Below are 19,145 nucleotides of genomic sequence, written 5' to 3'. Positions count from 1 at the left end.
ATTAAAAAGGACATAACAATTATTTCCATAGTTTGTCCAAACCCTTCACATCTGGAATATTATTATATATGATATATATAATGGCATATATAATTTACCTATTAGTTTCTAAACATGGAAACTAATTTTTAATCTGGAAAAAATTATTACAAGGCATAATACCCATAAATACACTTAGACTAAAGGGCAAACACAATATCTTCATATCTCTGCAATATCTGATGAGCTGAAACATAAAAAGAAGCATGTGATGCGTTGCATAATCTTGTCAATGGTCATATGTCACACCAACTTTCACAAAAGGGGGTTGATAATTATTTGGTCATTCAGTCAGAAAAAAACTGAGAGGGGGCTGAGCCATGTGGAGTGAGCAGGTATATATTGAAGTGTGTGTCCTTCCCTGAGTCCAGAGCACTCACAGCTTCTCCTCATTCGGCTTCTCAAAATGAACTTCACCAGTGTGCTGTCCTGCCTCAGCCTGCTGCTGGCAGCTGCCGTCGCCCAGGCACCGAAACCATGTGGTGAGTATGGACAACCTCACTGGTGACCTTAGGATATTTAAATTATTACTTATATCATTAATGTTCTGATGTCATTGACTTGTGTGTGAAGCTGGAAGTTAACTGAATTTACACAAATAATTTAAGTGATCAAAGTTTTGACTGTTTGCTGTCGATGAGATGAGGACAGAGCTACAGCACACAGTAGTGCTTCTTATTATACAAACACCATAATATTAAAGTTATTACAGTAATTTAAAGCAATTGGTGACAAGCTGCATTATTTCCAATGTACCAATGGTTAAATATGTCATTAAATGACTAGCAGCTATTAATGCTTTTTCTATAATTGATGTGTTTTAGATGCATTAATGGAATTGTTTTACATGTGTCAAGTAACCTTATTTATTACACGGCTCTATTGAATGCTGCTCTCTGATTGGTCCAGCGCTGTGTTCTGCGGTCTGTTATTTCTGTATAACGGACCGTCGTCATGTATAACAGACCGTTGCTAGGGACGGCGCTCTGATCAGCGCAGTACAGAAAAGAGAAACTATGCAGGATATTTACCTTGTGTTTCATTTTTACCGTCATTAAACAGCGTCGGACTAATAGCGATGTTAGAGATAAATGACTGGTAACTTGTTACAAGTAGAGTGGAGGCTCCTTCACATCGCTGCTGGAAACCAGACCTGCTGATCAGAGCCTCTGACCCGGTGTCACAGCTCTCCTCTCGTCTCTGTGCAGCTGGCACCGCGGCTCCGCGACACAAACGCACCCCGTAAACAGTAAAGTTAATCTCTTGTTTATGACAGATACGACTACACACAATACACACATCTGAACACGTGTATGGTAATCTATCGATCCACTGATTGATTATCAAAGGCTTCAAATGCACGAACGGGAGGAGGCTCGGCAAAACAGCGGAAGTGACCGGTCTTGCAGATTCGCTAAATTATGCAATTTTAAATCAATGAAAGTCGTATTTTGATCAGAATTATGTTTCAAATTAATTATTTCACTCGTAAACCGTGTAATAAGCGGGATAATGTATAGTTGGTCGGTTGTTATGGAGAAATAAACCCCTTCATGTTGAATGAAACCCCTCCGCTTCGCGTCGGGGTTCCATACAACCTGTCGGGGTTTATTTCTCCATAACAACCTCCGAACTATACATTATCCCTTACTTAAATATATGGCAGATTTTTGCTAGATTTACAAAATTTGGGCGATATATTCTTCTTGTATCTTACTTTAGATCAGTGACAGAAGTGATTTCTTAATGATTTCAATTTCCTCCTCCAGTTTCTCCACCACTGATGAGTGGAGGCCTCACTCTGGTGAGTCAATGACATATTCTTTCTTTCCTTACCTCAGTTGTAATCTCTCCTGGATGGAGCCATGTCATGTGATCAGCGCACCTCTCTTCACTTTTTACTCTGTCTCTCTCTTTCAGCTGGGCGGTGCAGGGCTCTACATGTCGACAGGAACCATAAGTTTTGATGCCTTTGGAAAGAGGATGCGTGTTAGAAACTATGGGTTTTCCGGCAACGAGACCATTGGTGTGGACCAGTTGATGCTTTTCAATCAGGTATTTGAACTTGAACATTTTTCTTTTACATTGTATGTGTTGATTGAGTGAGCAGCACTCTAAATGTGACTGAAATGTGTATTAGCTTTTATTGTTACCGTGACCTAACTGATATCCAATGAAAGAGCAAACCAGGAATCTGTCTCCCACATTTCCCAGAGTTCCCTCCCTCTCATTTCTCAGTGTGTAACCTTTCCCTTTGCAATATAGTCTGTGTCCCTTGACCATGAATGATGGTCTCTAATCTTATCTTCAAGTGTGACTTATTTGGAGGAGTATCAGATGTAGTGAAATGAGTCACTGTTGCATTCCACCTCAAAGCTTACAACAACTTTTCCTAATATTCTGCAGGTGTATACTAACTTAAAGGCAATAAGCAGCATGGTGACCACAGATTGACACAAATCTGGTTTTGTGCATCCTTTCAGAAAATCTATTATGAGATCGACTGGAGAAAAATGTCTTGCAAGAAGAAGCCACTCGATTGTGACTTCGTCCCCTTCCAAGTGCCCCATGATGCTAAACTGATGGGTCAGGTTTTCATGGGCTCCTCCTCTTCCTGGGGAATGGGCATGCTAGTCAACACCTGGTATGGAGAACTGCCAAACAACGGTGAGAGGGTGCAATGTTTCAGAGTGAAGAAAATCTGGCTTTGTCTTGACAAAACCTGAAGAGATTGTATTACATTCTCGGCTAAGAAATGCTAAACTCAAAAAGTCTGAATATAAAACCAAAGCTGTTTTGCAGAGGTTTGGAAAGGGTTTAAAAAGGATGAATCAAAAGGATTTTAGTGCTGCTACTAGGTCAAATTTCATGAATTTTTAAACAATATTAGTGGAGCAAAGTCCTCCTTATGTGAATAAAAAATACTACCTCCATTCAAATTAACCTCTAGAGTACATTGTAGGTGGATTCTGACTACGTATTCTATGCAGCTCAGCGAGTGTGGTAATTATAGTCTGACATGTAACTTCTGCTATACTTTATGTCTTCAGGCACGTACAGCCATGTCTTCTCTGAGATCGGCTGCATCCCATTGACTTACACCAGCTACTCACCAGCGTCTGGATGGCTCACCCTCAGGTGAGAATTATCAACACTGCCAGTCAAAACAATGTCAATCTTTTTATGAAGACAATCAAAATGGACATTCAAACAATATTTGTATTGGAATGATTCTTTGTCAAGATTTTTCATCCACAAAGACAGTTGATTACTGTATTTGATACAGTGCACCAATACCCCAATATGAAGCCTGCTTTAACAATGAATAAATCTCTGTTTCCATTTCAGCACCTTCAACTGGGTCTTGGGCAACTCAAACCCCATGGACTACATCCCACCTCCCTTCTGTGCCCAGTCTCGACTGGAGGAGACGGAGACACCAGATACCATCATCACTGCCTTGAAGTCTCTGGCCATGAAGACCAAGAATGAGGAGTAAACATCTGGAGCATCTCATTAAAATGATCACTAATGCTCTTGTTAGGGGAGTCAAATCTAAGCCAAATGGTCCAGTGATCATTATGGGATACAAAGCCATTTAGATTAACATTATCTCCAAGGTTGATTTTTCGGCACAGCCTCCTGTTGAACCACACGTCACTCTTGTTGTGTCATAAAACAGGATTTGTATTGGTGTAATGTGATTCTCTTCAATAAAGTCAAATAAAAGCATTGGAAAATACTGTATTCATTTGAAGTTGTGGGAATAGGTTGAAGATAGAGGGAAGACAAGTAAAATATAGAACCATGCAGTCACAAAGAAAATGAAATGTTCACCACCAAGTGTCAATGTTCAGTCATTACCAAACATATTCTTCATATTGAGACATGAAGCACACCCGAGTCAGATTAACCAGTGTGATCTCTCAATCATTAAACCACTAACAATACCAATTTAATCATGGCAGGGCTAAAAAAAAAAATATAACCACTGAGGGGCCATATTATGTCTATAAGTCAAACTCAAGACTTCTGTTTATATTATACTATGATGTATCCTTTCATTTCATATTGTAATATTATTTGGGCAAGTATTTTCAAGGGCTCCCTCAACTGTGTTCTCACTCTACAAAAACGATTCATCAAAATGATAACATTTTCTAACAGATTCACTAGATCCACACCCCTGTTTCAATCCCTGAGTATTCTTCCTATTTTTGCTGTAAATACTTTTCAAATATATTTTTGTTTATCAATCCATTCACAAGTTACTTCCAATCGGTTTCCAAACTGTATTTCAGTTCAATTCCCAGATTCATAATTTCAACACTAGGGCTTTTTTCAAGTCTACTGTACTTTCTCTCAGTTCTCAATTAGATTTAGAGGTCCGCACTTTTGGAATGCATTTCCAATCCACCTTAGAAACTGCACAAGCATAAATTAATTTAAGAAACTAATAATTCATTTTCTATTGGCCCAGTTGAGCAATGCATAAACCACCTCACCACACGACATTGCTTCTCTCTCTCTCTTATCTAACTGTTTTATGTTGTTCTTCACATTACTGTAAAGCTTATTTTTTGTGTTGAATGTTTATCTTTAGGAGGACCACTTGCCAAGCCAATGTTTGTTTGTTTTTTTGGTTTCTCCTGCACATTGCTGTATCTACTGTATACATTGTATGTTTTTTGTTGTTGTTCTACTCTTTAATATGCTGTTTTATATATATATATTTGTGCTAATAAAAAAATAAGAAAAGACTCATGATTTTGTCAGTATATATTTCATTTATTAATTTGTGTGAAAGTGTGGTAAAAAGAAAAAAATAATGATTGAACATAATGATTCTGAAGTGAATTCTGCATTACACAATATCAGCAATAGCTGCCACATTGACCATTACTGTATATCTGGATGAAATTAGTTTTGAATAATGTTGATGGAGCAAACTGATGTTACCTCGTTCACTGCCTTGAATTTAACAGTTACCCTAATTTCTTTCAACTTACCTTAGATCTTGCATTTTCTCATTATCTTGTCTAAAAATCGTATTTCTCTTTCACATTTACACTTAAATGTTCTCATTTACACGCTGTAGCTCGCTGGGTCGAGCAGGCGCCCCATATACAGAGACTATAGTCCTCACTGCAGCGGCCCTGGTTCGATTCTGCTGCATATCATTCCCCCTCTCTGTGCCCATTTCCTTTCCAACTGTCCTATCAATATGAGGCATAAAAGGCCCCCAAAAAAGGCTACTTTAAAAATAAAAAATAAATCTAATTTATGCTGGGGGCTGAAGTTGTTTCGTGTACTGTATACATATTTATGTTTCATTATCATTTACATCAATTATATCAGTCAGTATCAACATATTGCATAACTCACCTAAATTACTGTTATTTATTATTATCACCATTAACATGTTGTGCCATTGCACTATTTGTGACGTTTAGGAGCAGGTCCACTGTATCTCAGTGACTTTCTGAACCAGATAAGGATGGAGCACCTGACTATGACTCCATTTTCATTGCATTACATTTTAACAACGCTCACATGACCAGGGTCATTTAGGGTATTTACACACACCCTTTACATATTGTTCACTATTGACACCAAATTAATGTAATAGAGCAAAACTAATTCACAGGGTTCAAGAAATATTCAGTAACTCTAGTTTAGTGATAAATACTTTAATCTAAAAGACTTGACAGCTCAACTCAATAACAAAAGAAAAACCAAAAGGTCTCTTTAGGCACCGTACTGTAACACTGACAGCTACTCCAGATAAACACAGCCCTGCAGGCTGAGAAAAACACAGCTGGACTTGTTCTGTTCAACCTGACGTTATTTACACTGTGGTCAAAAACTGTAGCTATGTCATGGAGTGAGACTGAATGTGCTTTTTTAACAAGACACGAATTTCCAGGTGTGATTGAAACTTACTGTAAGAATATTGGTCCAGAAAATCAACTAAAGGGTTAGAAAATAGTTTTCAAATGCAGTACAGCTACTCTGAATTTCTAATCAGTAGTAGTAGTAGTAGTATGTATTTAAAAAGATTTTATCCCCTTCCCCCAATGGACATTAAAATTCTTTCCATAGTTTGTCCAAACCCTGGACTCTTACTGTTCATGAATTTAGTCAGTATGGTATTTTGCATAATGACTGCCTAACACCTATTCACAATTTCTGTAGACATTTTAGTAAATACAAAATAGAAAAACAACTGGAATAGCCTATTACATTTAATTTAAAATAAAAGTATTAGTTTCTAAACATGGAATCTAATTATTCTTTAATGTGGAAAAATAATTACAAGGCATAATACCCATAAATAGACTTAGACTAAAGGGCAAACACAATATCTTCATATCTCTGTATATCCGATGAGCTGAAACATAAAAAGAAGCATGTGATGCGTTGCATAATCTTATCAATGGTCTATGTCACACCAACTTTCACAAAAGGGGGTTGTTAATTATTTTGTAATTCAGTCAGTCAGAAAAAATTGAGAGGGGGCTGAGCCATGTGGAGTGAGCAGGTATATATTGAAGTGTGTGTCCTTCCCTGATGCCAGAGCGCTCACAGCTTCTCCTCATTCGGCTTCTCAAAATGAACTTCACCAGTGTGCTGTCCTGCCTCAGCCTGCTGCTGGCAGCTGCCGTCGCCCAGGCACCGAAACCATGTGGTGAGTATGGACAACCTCACTGGTGACCTTAGAGAAATATCTTGTGATGCTGTACTTTTGCTGAGTTTTAACAAATGAACATGAAAAAAAGTTGCTGCAGACAAAATGAGTTGGATCTGAAAATCTGAATGTGAAATCTGTAAAGCACAGGGATGTTCTCTCATACATGAACAACACGAGACATGAACTGTTCCTGTTGAACAGCCGATTGCAGTTAAGGAGGTTTGTGTTTGTGTGAAATCTGCACTTCACAGTCATTTATATTAGTTTACTTAGTGTGAAAAGACACTGTATTACTGATGCCTATGACTTTGTGTCTACATACAGTACATACAAAGCTAGAATTCAATGCTATTTAAAAATGTTGGGCAGATTTATCTGTATTTATGTAAATGCAAAGTAGGCAGATAAAATTCACCTTGTGTCTTATTTTAGATCACTAACAACTGATTTCTTATTTATTTCAATTTCATCTTTCACAGTTTCTCCACTGCAGATGAGTGGAGGCTTCACTGTGGTGAGTCATTAACCTGTCTTACAGATGAACTTTTGGATGGACCAAAGGATCTGTCGCATGCTCTTCACATTCTGCTTTGTCTCTCTTTCAGATGGCTGATAATGGACTCGTCTCATCGACAGGAACAATTAAGTATGACGCTCTTGGACAGAGGATGCGGGTGAAAAGCACTGGACATATTGGCAATGACACATTTACTATGGACCAGCTGATGCTTTTCAAGCAGGTATCCTGGAATTACCACAAAACAATGGTCTCTAATGTTTGCTTAATCAGGATTCTTATTTTGTGGTTGAATTAAAGAAAAGCTATAGTATATATAGTATATATATAGATACACCATATATACATTTGAAATATCCCCATAGTGCACAAACAATGTGGGCAGTAATAATTTAGACACTCTTTGCATGCTGTCCACACAGTTATACTGCCACCTCCTGGTGATTTTCCTGCTCCTACTATCTGACAATGGCAATAAAAAAACTGTCCTGAAAATAAATAACAATGACTGAAAACTCCCTCAGTCACCTACAAATACTTAAAGTGGTCAACAAATGATCTTTTAAAGGAGTCATCACCTGTTTTTTTTACATATCCAGTCCCCCTTGAAATGCTTTGAATCAATACTTAAAACTTTTTAGAAATTAAAAAAAAAATCAAACATAGAGCTTGTTCTGACACTTTTTCATATGGCAACTTTCTCTCGTGAGAGTAAGTGTGAGGTTTTGACTGGTCCGGATGTTCATTGTATTAATATGTAATGAGGCGCGCATTGATTGGACGCTGTCAAGTGTGTCAAGTGGTGCTTCAAGGCCGCAGGTGTTTCTCGTAGGTGTGTGCCTTCAGCGTTGTTATGTTTTTTATGTGTTTTAGTCGTATTTTTTAACGTTTCTTTTTTCGAGGCAGCCTGCAAGGAATTGTTTTTGCCTGGACGCCAAAGTTAACTCTCTGTAATGTGAGATCACTGACAAAAAAAGACTGATGAATATGAAGTATTGCTGAAAACCTTAGATGCTGACATCGGATGTGTTACTGAAACATGGGCTCATGATAACATACCGGATGAGTCGTTGTCAGTTAAGGATCATCAACTTTTTAGAAGAGACAGGATGAATGGAAAAAGCGGAGGGGGCGTGGCCGTGTACTGCCATGAGAGACTGCAGGCAAAAAGGAGAAAGGACCTGGAGAGCGATGACACTGAGTGTGTTAGGGTCCAAATACAACCACGTTGGACCCCCAGCAGTGTTTCATCTATCTTTGTGGGGAATCTATATCACCCCCCCTGGGCAAATAAAAAACCACACCAGGACAGAACTCTGGAGTATTTAATAAACACCATAGACGCAATCAAAGCATCTTCCCCCCATATGTATATTTATGTGGAGATTTTAATAAATTACCCACAAAAATGTTAACCTCCTCCCACCCTGATTTTCGGTGTAAATAGTTAAATGTCAGACTCGAGGACAGGCCACCCTAGACTTGATTTTTACGAACATGGCTAAACTCTATAGCCCTCCAACCACCCTTGCCCCCCTGGGGTCCAGCGACCACAAGTGTCTGGTGCTGAGCCCAATAAACACAACCGGGCAGAAACAACTGGTGAAGCACAGGAGGAGCCGGCTAGTGACGAAAGATAGAAAAGAGCCCCTTGCAACATGCATCGCTATGACTGGTCTGCTGTCTACGAGGCTGAGGACATCAATGCCAAGGCAGCGAGTTTTAACAACTATATCCAGACAGCGATGGACATATGCATGCCTGTGAGACAGAAAAAAATAACAACTCCGGACAAACCATGGATGATGGAGAAAATAAAGCAGGCTATAGAGAAAAGACAAAAAGCCTATAATAAATGGGGGAAAGTGGGAAAATGGAGAGAAATTAGAAACTCTGTCCAAAGACTCATACATAAGGCAAAAACAAAATACTACAAAAATGAAATGCAAAATCTAAAGAAAAAGAACCCCAAGGAGTGGTGGGACTTTATAAATAACAGCCTAGGACGAACTAAATCACCTGATGCAAGAATAGAAATACAGGGAGTAGAAGAAAACTAAGCTGCAGAAGCTCTGAATAACTTCTTTGCCAAATCATGGACAAAAACAACGGACTCTGGGCCGGATTTACTAAGATCCCAGATAGCAGGCGCTATATTGTTTGCGCCCTCTAAAATATTGCGTGTTTGGTTAGTGCACGCAAAACAGGTGATCTACTAAGAGTAACCCGCTAAATGAAAACACGTGCAAACCGCAATATGTAAATGAGGGTTTAGCGCGTGGTAATCGTTTCCGCCATGGAGAGAGTGGACAGAGAGCTGGACGGACGACAGAATGACATTTGATCCGATGCATACAATGACAGCATGTGTGTTCATCTCTCTCGCGCTCTGTTTAGATAAATAAACGCAAATCGCTATAGGGCCCAACTCGTCATATAGTGACGAACAGGCAGCAGCTGCAGCGACAATCACACACCTATAACGTGTGTGTGTATGCCGCCCATGATCCAGTGGATTAATAGAGAGCTCAGGTGGGACACACGGATCTAAACGCTCTGACCACTGACCAAAGGGGTCAAAGACGGGTGAAGGCAGCGGTGACGTGTCTCAGTCCGGGACCGGGACTGAGAGACGGAGCTGAGCAGCCAGGTACTGGAGAGGGAGGAGAGGAGAGGAAAAGAGAGGAGCGCACTGCAGGACAGACGTGCCCCGTGCGTAACGGCGCGTAAATGACTTTTAACACGGCTGAAAAACTGTTACAGAATTACCCAGACGTGAGGAAATGCAGAGATGTAAGATCACGGGGCTCTGACAGGTATCAAACCAATAAACGCATAAGTTTTGGCAAAGTTGTATCAGTTAGTACATGGTTTTCAGACGTGGTAAATAAAGACGCAAAAACAGCCACCGCAATCTCTTCCTGGTTTGGTAAATCACATTGCCCTCGCTAAATAAATCGATTTGCATCTACTCCTCCCAGTATTTTGCGTGTTCTGGCAGAACGCCCATATTTACATATTCATCAAGGCAAACACGCTAAATGGATTGCACGCGCTATTTTGCCCTTTTGAGAGACGCAATCCTCGGTGCGTCCGGTTAGTAGATCAGGTTCCACGTGTGTTTGCGCGTGCAATCACGTTTGCACACGTTTTAATACACGCAAACCTTTAGTAAATCCGGCCCTATGTGTTTCCCCTTTACCTAGACCTCCCATACAAAGTGACATTTGTAGCATAGGTGAGATGAAGCTAGCTCTAACTTGCCTGGACCCCCGGAAAGCAAGTGGGCCGGACGGCATTCCAACATGGCTGCTTAAAGAACAGGCAGAGGACCTGGCCCCGGTCATCACACATCTGGCCAACTGCTCCTACCAACAAGGGCGTGTTCCAGACATATGGAAAGAGTCAAATGTCTGTCCAATACCCAAAGGCGAAGACCCCGGCTCAATCTCAGATTGGCGTCCCATCTCTCTAACCTCTTGTGTAGGGAAAACAGTAGAACGGTTTGTCTGACCAAGCACAGTACCACAACAGCTTTAGTTAGAGCAATGAACACCTGGCTCACTGAAACCGACTCAAACCAACAATGGTGAGAGTAATGTTGGCAGATATGTCAAAGGCGTTCGACCGAATTGACCACGGGACCCTGATACAAAACTGTCTACTGGACTTAAAATTGTGCCCATCTCTGACAGCCTGGATACACAGTTACATCAGGGAAGAGACAAAGGGCTCTATTTTCGCAAACTAGGCGCAAGCGGGGCGGATCTGCCCTGCGCTTCGCCTCGCCAACGAGGTGTGTCCAGGTGCAGTTTGCAATTTCCGTTCATTGCACAGGCGCAAGTGGCATAGAGGGCGGAGAGAAGGTGTGGAGTGGGTTTAACACAGCCGAGTCCATTCTTCACCAATCAAATGAGCTCCTCTCCTCACCTTTAAATCCGCTGCGCGCGAGGCACAAGTTTGATTTCACCGTGGAAGAGGGAGGCAGCAGTGAGACGGGAAGAAACTGATGTTCTGGTCCAGTCCAATGCTCGCAGAGTCCGGGCTGACTATGCAAAAGTAGTCTGGGAGGGAGGAGGTTACTGATATTGTTATCCAGGTTTGCTCTGACATATTGAGAGATGTTGCCCATTTTCCATTAATAAAGATGCTCACATTTAGTAACCAATATTTAAACCTGTGTGCACATATCACAACATAAACAAATACCATGCGTAACTGGAATGAAATCAGAAGCAGCTGTGCGTAAAGGAGGCATCAAGGAGCGTCTCTCTTTTTCTTTTTTCTTTAGAATTTACCTGAGATGGGAGATGTGAATATATGCTCACTATCTGATGCCGAGGCTGATTGTGGTTTGCTGAGAGAGATTAGTTTATTTGTTTTCAGTTTTTCGTTATGGTCGCGTGACGATGCGGCTGTTCGCCCGCTAATAAATAAATATAGCGGATCATCGCAACGGCACAGTGTGTAGTGTCAACACAGCAGCGACATGCAGTCATCCACCCTCACAGTCCTGCTATTTCATCTATGTTAATTCAGTCAGGCTGAGTTTCCATTACACATGCCGACAGCCTTTGATCTGTCATCAGTGTGACGGGACAATCGATATAGATACTTGTATGTGTCACGGGGCGAGGTTTGCTTGAATTAAAAAATAAACTAAAATAATTTAGTTTAAAAGTGTTGCCAACAACGCCACCTGGGTTGAAGAGCCCAGGACTCTATAACTAAAATACACAGGTTCTTTTTAAAATCAGGTTGAGCAGAGTTAAAAACCACAGTTAAAATGAGGGTTCACCAAGATTTATTACAGAAAACAGTCCAAAGTTTCTCTTTTCCGGGTTCGGACAGTCCTGGATGGTTCCTCTCAGGCCCAGGCGTCGGATCCCCAACTCCGACCGTCCTTCCTCGTCTATGGTCCACTCTTCCCCTCGGGTCCAGCACTCGATCCGCCTGTTATACAGAAAACACAGCCACCAGTTCTCCGAACACACCAGCACACACTTCTACTCCTTTCCGCCTGGCCCTGCAGCTGGTCCCCCCTGTGTCTGCTGCCCAATATGGGAGAAAACAACACTCACGCTTTTCCTGGGTGAAAACGTCCCGTTATTCACCCAGGCTGGAGTCGTTGCGCCAAACAGACACAGGCCGCTGCACTTCAGGGAAGGTAGGTGTGTCCCGCTGGTGGTCCCCTGGTCATCTGGCTGGTCCTCTATTCATGGCGTCTGTTCCGGTTGCGGACCCACGCCGCTCGCCTCTCCCTCATGTTGATCCCGGAAGGAGCGGCGGCTCAGAGTGGTCAACTTCGTCCCACCGACCTGCGCCGCGGCCTCGTAGTACCTTCTTCACACATCTCGTTGCCTTGGACGTTGTTACAACCTGGACGTCGACTGCCTGTTGTTCGACCCAGCGAGTCCTCTGCGTCTGTGTCGCTGTCTCCGCTCCGTGTCTCTCTCTTGCTGCTGCTGCCTAAATAGGCTACCTGGTTCGGTCACACCTGTGGCTTGTTGAACTGATTAGTCAGTTGTAACGTTCAGGGTCAGTTCGTAAAAAAGAAACATTGTCCAACAATCGAAACCTAGAAAAAACATAAAACACAACATGCAAAATAAAAGCAACAGTACTTCATAACTTATAATAAAGAAAACATGCAATAAAAACTGACCCCGTCACATCCCCCCACAGTTAAAGGTTAGCAGTCTCTGCAACAGTCCTCTTTGCTTCTCCCGTTAATGCTCTCATTAAAACACCCAGTCTCAGTCTGTACACATCCAGGAAATACAGACATAATCAATTTTAAAACTTGTTAAAAAAGGGTAGGAACCACTAAAAACAAGTGTAAAACAAAATCCCTTGGTTTCAACTCTGCTCGGGTACCTGATCCTGCCGACGACGCCAGAAAAATATGTCACGGGGCGAGGTTTGCTTGAATTAAAAAATAAACTAAAATAATAATTTAGTTTAAAAGTGTTGCCGACAACGCCACCTGGGTTGAAGAGCCCAGGACTCTATAACTAAAATACACAGGTTCTTTTTAAAATCAGGTTGAGCAGAGTTAAAAACCACAGTTAAAATGAGGGTTCACCAAGATTTATTACAGAAAACAGTCCAAAGTTTCTCTTTTCCGGGTTCGGACAGTCCTGGATGGTTCCTCTCAGGCCCAGGCGTCGGATCCCCAACTCCGACCGTCCTTCCTCGTCTATGGTCCACTCTTCCCCTCGGGTCCGGCACTCGATCCGCCTGTTATACAGAAAACACAGCCACCAGTTCTCCGAACACACCAGCACACACTTCTACTCCTTTCCGCCTGGCCCTGCAGCTGGTCCCCCCTGTGTCTGCTGCCCAATATGGGAGAAAACAACACTCACGCTTTTCCTGGGTGAAAACGTCCCGTTATTCACCCAGGCTGGAGTCGTTGCGCCAAACAGACACAGGCCGCTGCACTTCAGGGAAGGTAGGTGTGTCCCGCTGGTGGTCCCCTGGTCATCTGGCTGGTCCTCTATTCATGGCGTCTGTTCCGGTTGCGGACCCACGCCGCTCGCCTCTCCCTCATGTTGATCCCGGAAGGAGCGGCGGCTCAGAGTGGTCAACTTCGTCCCACCGACCTGCGCCGCGGCCTCGTAGTACCTTCTTCACACATCTCGTTGCCTTGGACGTTGTTACAACCTGGACGTCGACTGCCTGTTGTTCGACCCAGCGAGTCCTCTGCGTCTGTGTCGCTGTCTCCGCTCCGTGTCTCTCTCTTGCTGCTGCTGCCTAAATAGGCTACCTGGTTCGGTCACACCTGTGGCTTGTTGAACTGATTAGTCAGTTGTAACGTTCAGGGTCAGTTCGTAAAAAAGAAACATTGTCCAACAATCGAAACCTAGAAAAAACATAAAACACAACATGCAAAATAAAAGCAACAGTACTTCATAACTTATAATAAAGAAAACATGCAATAAAAACTGACCCCGTCACATCTGTGCTGATTCAGATTGTGATTATTAATTGCATTTAAATGTGCCTGGAACTGTGGAAACCTGCCTGTGAGGTCTTGGTGACGTGTGCGCACTGCGCTCTGGGCAGTCAAATTACCACTGTGCCGGCTGCGCTTCGCCTTGCGCCGAGAGTAGACCTGGTTGGAGCTGGCGAGCTTTCGGCGCACTCTCGGCACGGCCTTTTGGCACGAAATTGTCACTGCGCCAAGCTGAATGTGTCAACACCTCCCCCTGCTGCGCGGCCACACCCATCTCAGCACACCGCAGTTTACCAATTTACTAAATCTGCTGTGCACATTGTTGCACTGGAGTTAATTACCACTGCGCCGGCCGCGCCAGGATTCGCCTCGCTGCGCCCCCCAGTTCCGCCAGGAAAATAGAGCCCAAAGAGTGGTGGCAAATGGGGCCCACAGCCCCTGGACTGAAGTCACATCTGGTGTGCCACAAGGGGGGGTAGTTTCCCCATATGTCTTCCTCCTCTATATGGCCACCCGGGATACTGTGTTTGAGGACACCCTTGATGTGGGATATGCCGATGACATCGGGCTGTCAAGAGCAATCCCCATATGCAACATTAAGACAGACACGTCAATGCGCGTGGAAGCACAAAAGCTGGTGCTACAGAACAACATGATGCTAAATGGGAAAAAATCGGTTGAGCTACGGATATGCTTTGCATGGGACCCTCCACAACCTCCTCCGCTGGTGTTGGGGGGACAGGTGGTACCTGTTGTGGAAACAACAAAGTATCTGGGATACCACCTTGACCAAAAGCTGACTGGAGATGTGCACATTGAGAAGGCAGTAAAAACTGCCTCCAAGCGGCTGCACTATCTCACCGTCATGGCGAGATATGGTCTACCTACAGACGACCTCACTACCATCTACACCACTCTCATCAGGCTGTGTCTTGAATATAGGCTACAAATGATTGCTAACTGCCCTTGCTCACTGCCCTGAAATATTTTTTAACCCTGAAATTGTTTGTTTGTTTGTATGTAGCCTCTTTTTAAATGTTTGTGTATGTTTGTTTTGTAAAGTTCTGCAGTTTTAGCATGAATTAATAAAATCAAAATCAAATCAGGAAGGACAGAGCCGGAATGGTGGCTGGCCCAGTAGGCTACATGCAAGCATTGCTGTATTGGAAACCGCATACTATGCTGCTCTCTGCTGTGTACCGTAACCATGTTATATAACTTTATAAAATAAAACAAAATGTTATCAGTTCATTGTAAATCATGTATTTATTGATGCAAATGTGGTGATTAGGCTACAGAGCCCCGGGGCAGAGCTGCTGCTCTGTGTGAAGCTTCACTTTTCATTCAAACAAACTAATACGACTGCCACAATTGTTAGATTTCATCAATGAAACGAACATTTCTCTCCTAAAAAGAATTTAACCAGCCAGCGGTAAACCTCTACAAATCTGCGGGTAAGTTAATTAGCGATCGTTTCCTCCCTCGGCATGACGATGTAGTTTGGCCGGCCAACGAGCTCTGCACACGGGTTGCTGAGGAGCCACTCCTCTGATGCTCGCTGGAGCTTCACTTCTTCCAGCGTTGGAGCAAACTTCTAAACAGCCGTCATTTGGATAAACTTACTGCACATTGGGGATCTAAACCCTTACTTTCTCGCATGAAAAAATATTTAAACTTAATAAAGTGACAAAATAACAGTGCTACAGTGGGAGATAAAACAACAAGTAATGGAGGCGCTGCGGAAGTCGGGGTGGTGGAAGAGAGGTGGGTTTATGAAAACAGGCTCCTGTGGTGATGTCACCATAGGAGCAGAATCAAAATCTCGGAATTTGCGGTGTGCAGCCTCATGAGCTACTCTGGCTTAAACAAAGAGCCCAAACGAAAATACTCAGCCACTTTCAAACTCCAGATTTTCAGGCAAGTTTCCACTGAGGTCCAACACCAATATACATGTTTTAACAGGGGACAGCTCTCCATTCCAACACACCTCCACTTCGACACCCCGCTGTTCCGAAACACCCCCACTTCGAAACACCGCTGTTACGGTGTTCTTTTCTGATTAGGTCCATCTGTCCGTTCAGAGTGGGGGGGTTTCCCCAATAGCCTTGTCGGAATAGCGGGGTCTAGAAAAATAGAAAAAATAGAAAACCCCGCTTCATTACGATGAATGGAAGTCTATTGTCGGAAAGGCGGGGTTTCGAAAAGGCGGGGTGTAACCGTTTTAACAAGGAAAAATGTGATTTCCGGGTGATGACTCCTTTAAAGTTAGAAACAAAAGAACAAATGAAACAGTTCACATCCACAATTCTACGTTAAAGGGGAACTTTCATTTTCTTTCTTTGTTCTTTCAGAAAGTCTATTATGAGATTGACTGGAGCAAATTGTCTTGCAAGAAGAAGCCACTAGACGTAACCTTCGTCCCCATGCAAGTGCCCTCTGATGCTAAACTGATGGGTCAGGCATACTTAGGCTCCTCATCTTCCTGGGGAATGGGTGTGCTAGTCAACACCTGGTATGGACACCTGCCAAACAATGGTGAGAGGGAATGTTGTTTCAGAGAGAAAGAGAATGTAAAAACGTTAAATATTGAGAACATCAAATTAAAGCAGGAGTAAGCGATATTTTTGTGTTAATATAAGTCTTTAATAGTTATATCTTCCGACAGCAATCACTTACATAGAGTGTTTGGACCGAAACACGGGTCTCTCAGTCCCTCTGCTCTGCTCTGAGCCGAGGAGAAAACTTTTCTTGTATCCTACAATTTTTATCCAATGAGGAGAGAGAACGGCATGAAGGGCTGTGTGTGCAGCCAAGGGATGTGCGTGAATGTGGTGACGTAGGGACGAGGACCAATAGAGCCACGACGAGGGTGGGGGCTGCTAACTCCGTCGGCTGACAAGAAGTTATGGTGCGTTCAGGGCAGCCCGTTACTCGTGTTTTTCCGACCTGGTGAAGTCGTACCAGTTCGATCTGGTGCGAGTTCACGGGTCGGAAGTTACGAGTGGCCGTTATAGTGACTTTCACAGGCAACAGGTCGGAGAAACACGAGTTGCGGGTTGCCTGGAACGCTACAAAGTCGTAAGTTGTGACTTAAAGCCGTAACTTACGGTTTCAAAAGCCTGCCTGGAACGCAGCATTAGCCAAAACGACCGGATTGCTTACTTTTGCTTTAAGCTTTCCATAGAAACGACTGGCCCGATGAGGGCACCACTCACTGCTGTGAATTTAGATACAAAATGTTGAATCCTGATGTGTCCTCTGGTATTTATAGTAACAAGGAGTATTTTACCCAAGTTGTTTATCATATCAAAATTACACAGTCTGGCCAAAATGGATTAGTTAAAAGTAATTATTTGCTGTGTAAGTATCGCTTATCCATGTAGGGGGCCTGCTTACACAGAGACATGCAGATATTTTATTTTATTTTTTATTTCCTTTATTTTATTGCTTTTTCCCCTGTTTTTCAGGAATATGTTGTGCAAGAGGTAATGATTAATTTTCGTACTGAAAGACTAGTGTTGCATTCTTTCATTAGGGTTTCCCAACTGGAACTAACCTCACAAACTTTCCAAATCTGAACCCAACCCAGATGATCCATGGTGGCTGGGTAACCAGGTGCTCTGTGGCCCCAGTGAAGACCGCAAACAGTTAGTGAATAGGTCATGCCGTCAGGGCCAGGTGCTAATGGCTCTTTACTCATTAGTCCGTATATTCATTGCTGCTTCATGTTTTCAGGCACATACTCAACTGTCTTCACTGAAATTGGCTGCATCCCGATGACCACCATCACCTACTCCCCAGAGTCTGGATGGGTCACCGTCAGGTGAGAACCTGGACGAATAAAGCCACAAGAGTACATCAATAGCCAAATAATGAATATCACACAATGTTATAAACCATTATACATCAGGACTTGCATACCGTAGTTGTTCATTTTACCCCATTTAACCTTTGGTAGTACTCAAGTTATTTGCAAGGTTTTCTATTGCTACACAGCCATTGTGAGAATTGTTAGCATCTCCCCTCCTGTATTGAAGTCTGCATGGTAACCAGCTCATCACTTTGTTGTGATACCGAGAGAGTATCGAGTGGGTATCACAACCCCCCTCCCCCTTGCCAAGACTGTTGAATGCTAACGCTAGTCATGTAGCAATAGCAAAACTTAGTAAGGCCTTAGCTAATAGCTTCTTTAAGCTTTGGAAAACCTCTGGTCCCAAACGTCTTACAATATTGCTGAGTATTGTTTTTAAAACCTCGTAATTGCTGAGTAATAAGTCTGACAAAGTAAATTTTGTTTTTGTTCCAGCACCTTCAACTGGGTTCTGCGCAAATCAAACCCAAAGGACTACGTCCCACCTTTCTTTTGTGCCAAATCTCAACTGGAGGAGACAGAGACACCAGATACCATCATCACTGCCTTGAAGTCTCTGGCCATTGTTAGAGAATAATTTCACTTCCCTATAGATAGTTTGTGTAGTTAATGGTCAACCCCTCTGTGTTATAGTGGATAGCTATGAATTAGAACACTTTCTGTTAGATTACTGCTGGGGTCAGTTTTCTGCCATATTTTCTCTCTGAGGAACATGCCAAGGCCATGGTCCCTCTTTGGCGTCTTCAATCTCACTCTCTGGCTGGTTACAGACACAGCTGTAGAGTTAGATGGTAACGCTCTCCGTCACTGGATATCACTTTGCAGGGGGGGGGGCTATTGTTTCTCTCTCATTTCCTAGCTGGTGTGAATCCTTATCTTCATGTTTATGGACTATAGCCAATTGGATGTTAACACCCTTTGCTGTCTCGGTCCACCTTCCAGTATAAGAATCTGAGCTTTACTGTTTGACCCTTAGAATTGAGGTGGCCTCACGCACTCATGTTGTGTTGATGACTCTTCTGTTCTCCTTGATCAAGTAAATAAACTCCTTCAGCATAAGACATACAGG

General features: G+C 42.8%; 2 protein-coding genes across 2 annotated transcripts; both read left to right on the top strand.

The window, feature by feature from the left end:
- Positions 1–445: 445 nt before the first annotated feature.
- LOC310989463 (ependymin-like) lies at positions 446–3,684 on the top strand (the record flags this gene model as incomplete). Its single annotated transcript, XM_083976536.1, has 6 exons — positions 446–521; positions 1,809–1,843; positions 1,960–2,094; positions 2,523–2,706; positions 3,090–3,177; positions 3,388–3,684. The coding sequence occupies 6 exons, from the start codon at positions 446–448 to the stop codon at positions 3,536–3,538; spliced, it is 669 nt and encodes a 222-aa protein (XP_083832662.1). The 3' UTR covers positions 3,539–3,684.
- Positions 3,685–6,651: 2,967 nt separating this feature from the next.
- On the top strand, positions 6,652–18,653 carry LOC310994019 (ependymin-like; the record flags this gene model as incomplete). Its single annotated transcript, XM_083982520.1, has 6 exons — positions 6,652–6,727; positions 7,210–7,244; positions 7,336–7,470; positions 16,557–16,740; positions 17,941–18,028; positions 18,512–18,653. The coding sequence occupies 6 exons, from the start codon at positions 6,652–6,654 to the stop codon at positions 18,651–18,653; spliced, it is 660 nt and encodes a 219-aa protein (XP_083838646.1).
- Between the last annotated feature and the right edge of the window lie 492 nt (positions 18,654–19,145).

The sequence above is a fragment of the Trachurus trachurus genome, assembly GCF_905171665.1.
Source record: "Trachurus trachurus genome assembly, chromosome: 1".
Taxonomy (NCBI): Eukaryota; Metazoa; Chordata; class Actinopteri; order Carangiformes; family Carangidae; genus Trachurus; species Trachurus trachurus.
Note: the sequence above shows the minus strand (reverse complement) of the source record. Positions and strands in the feature narration are given on the sequence as shown.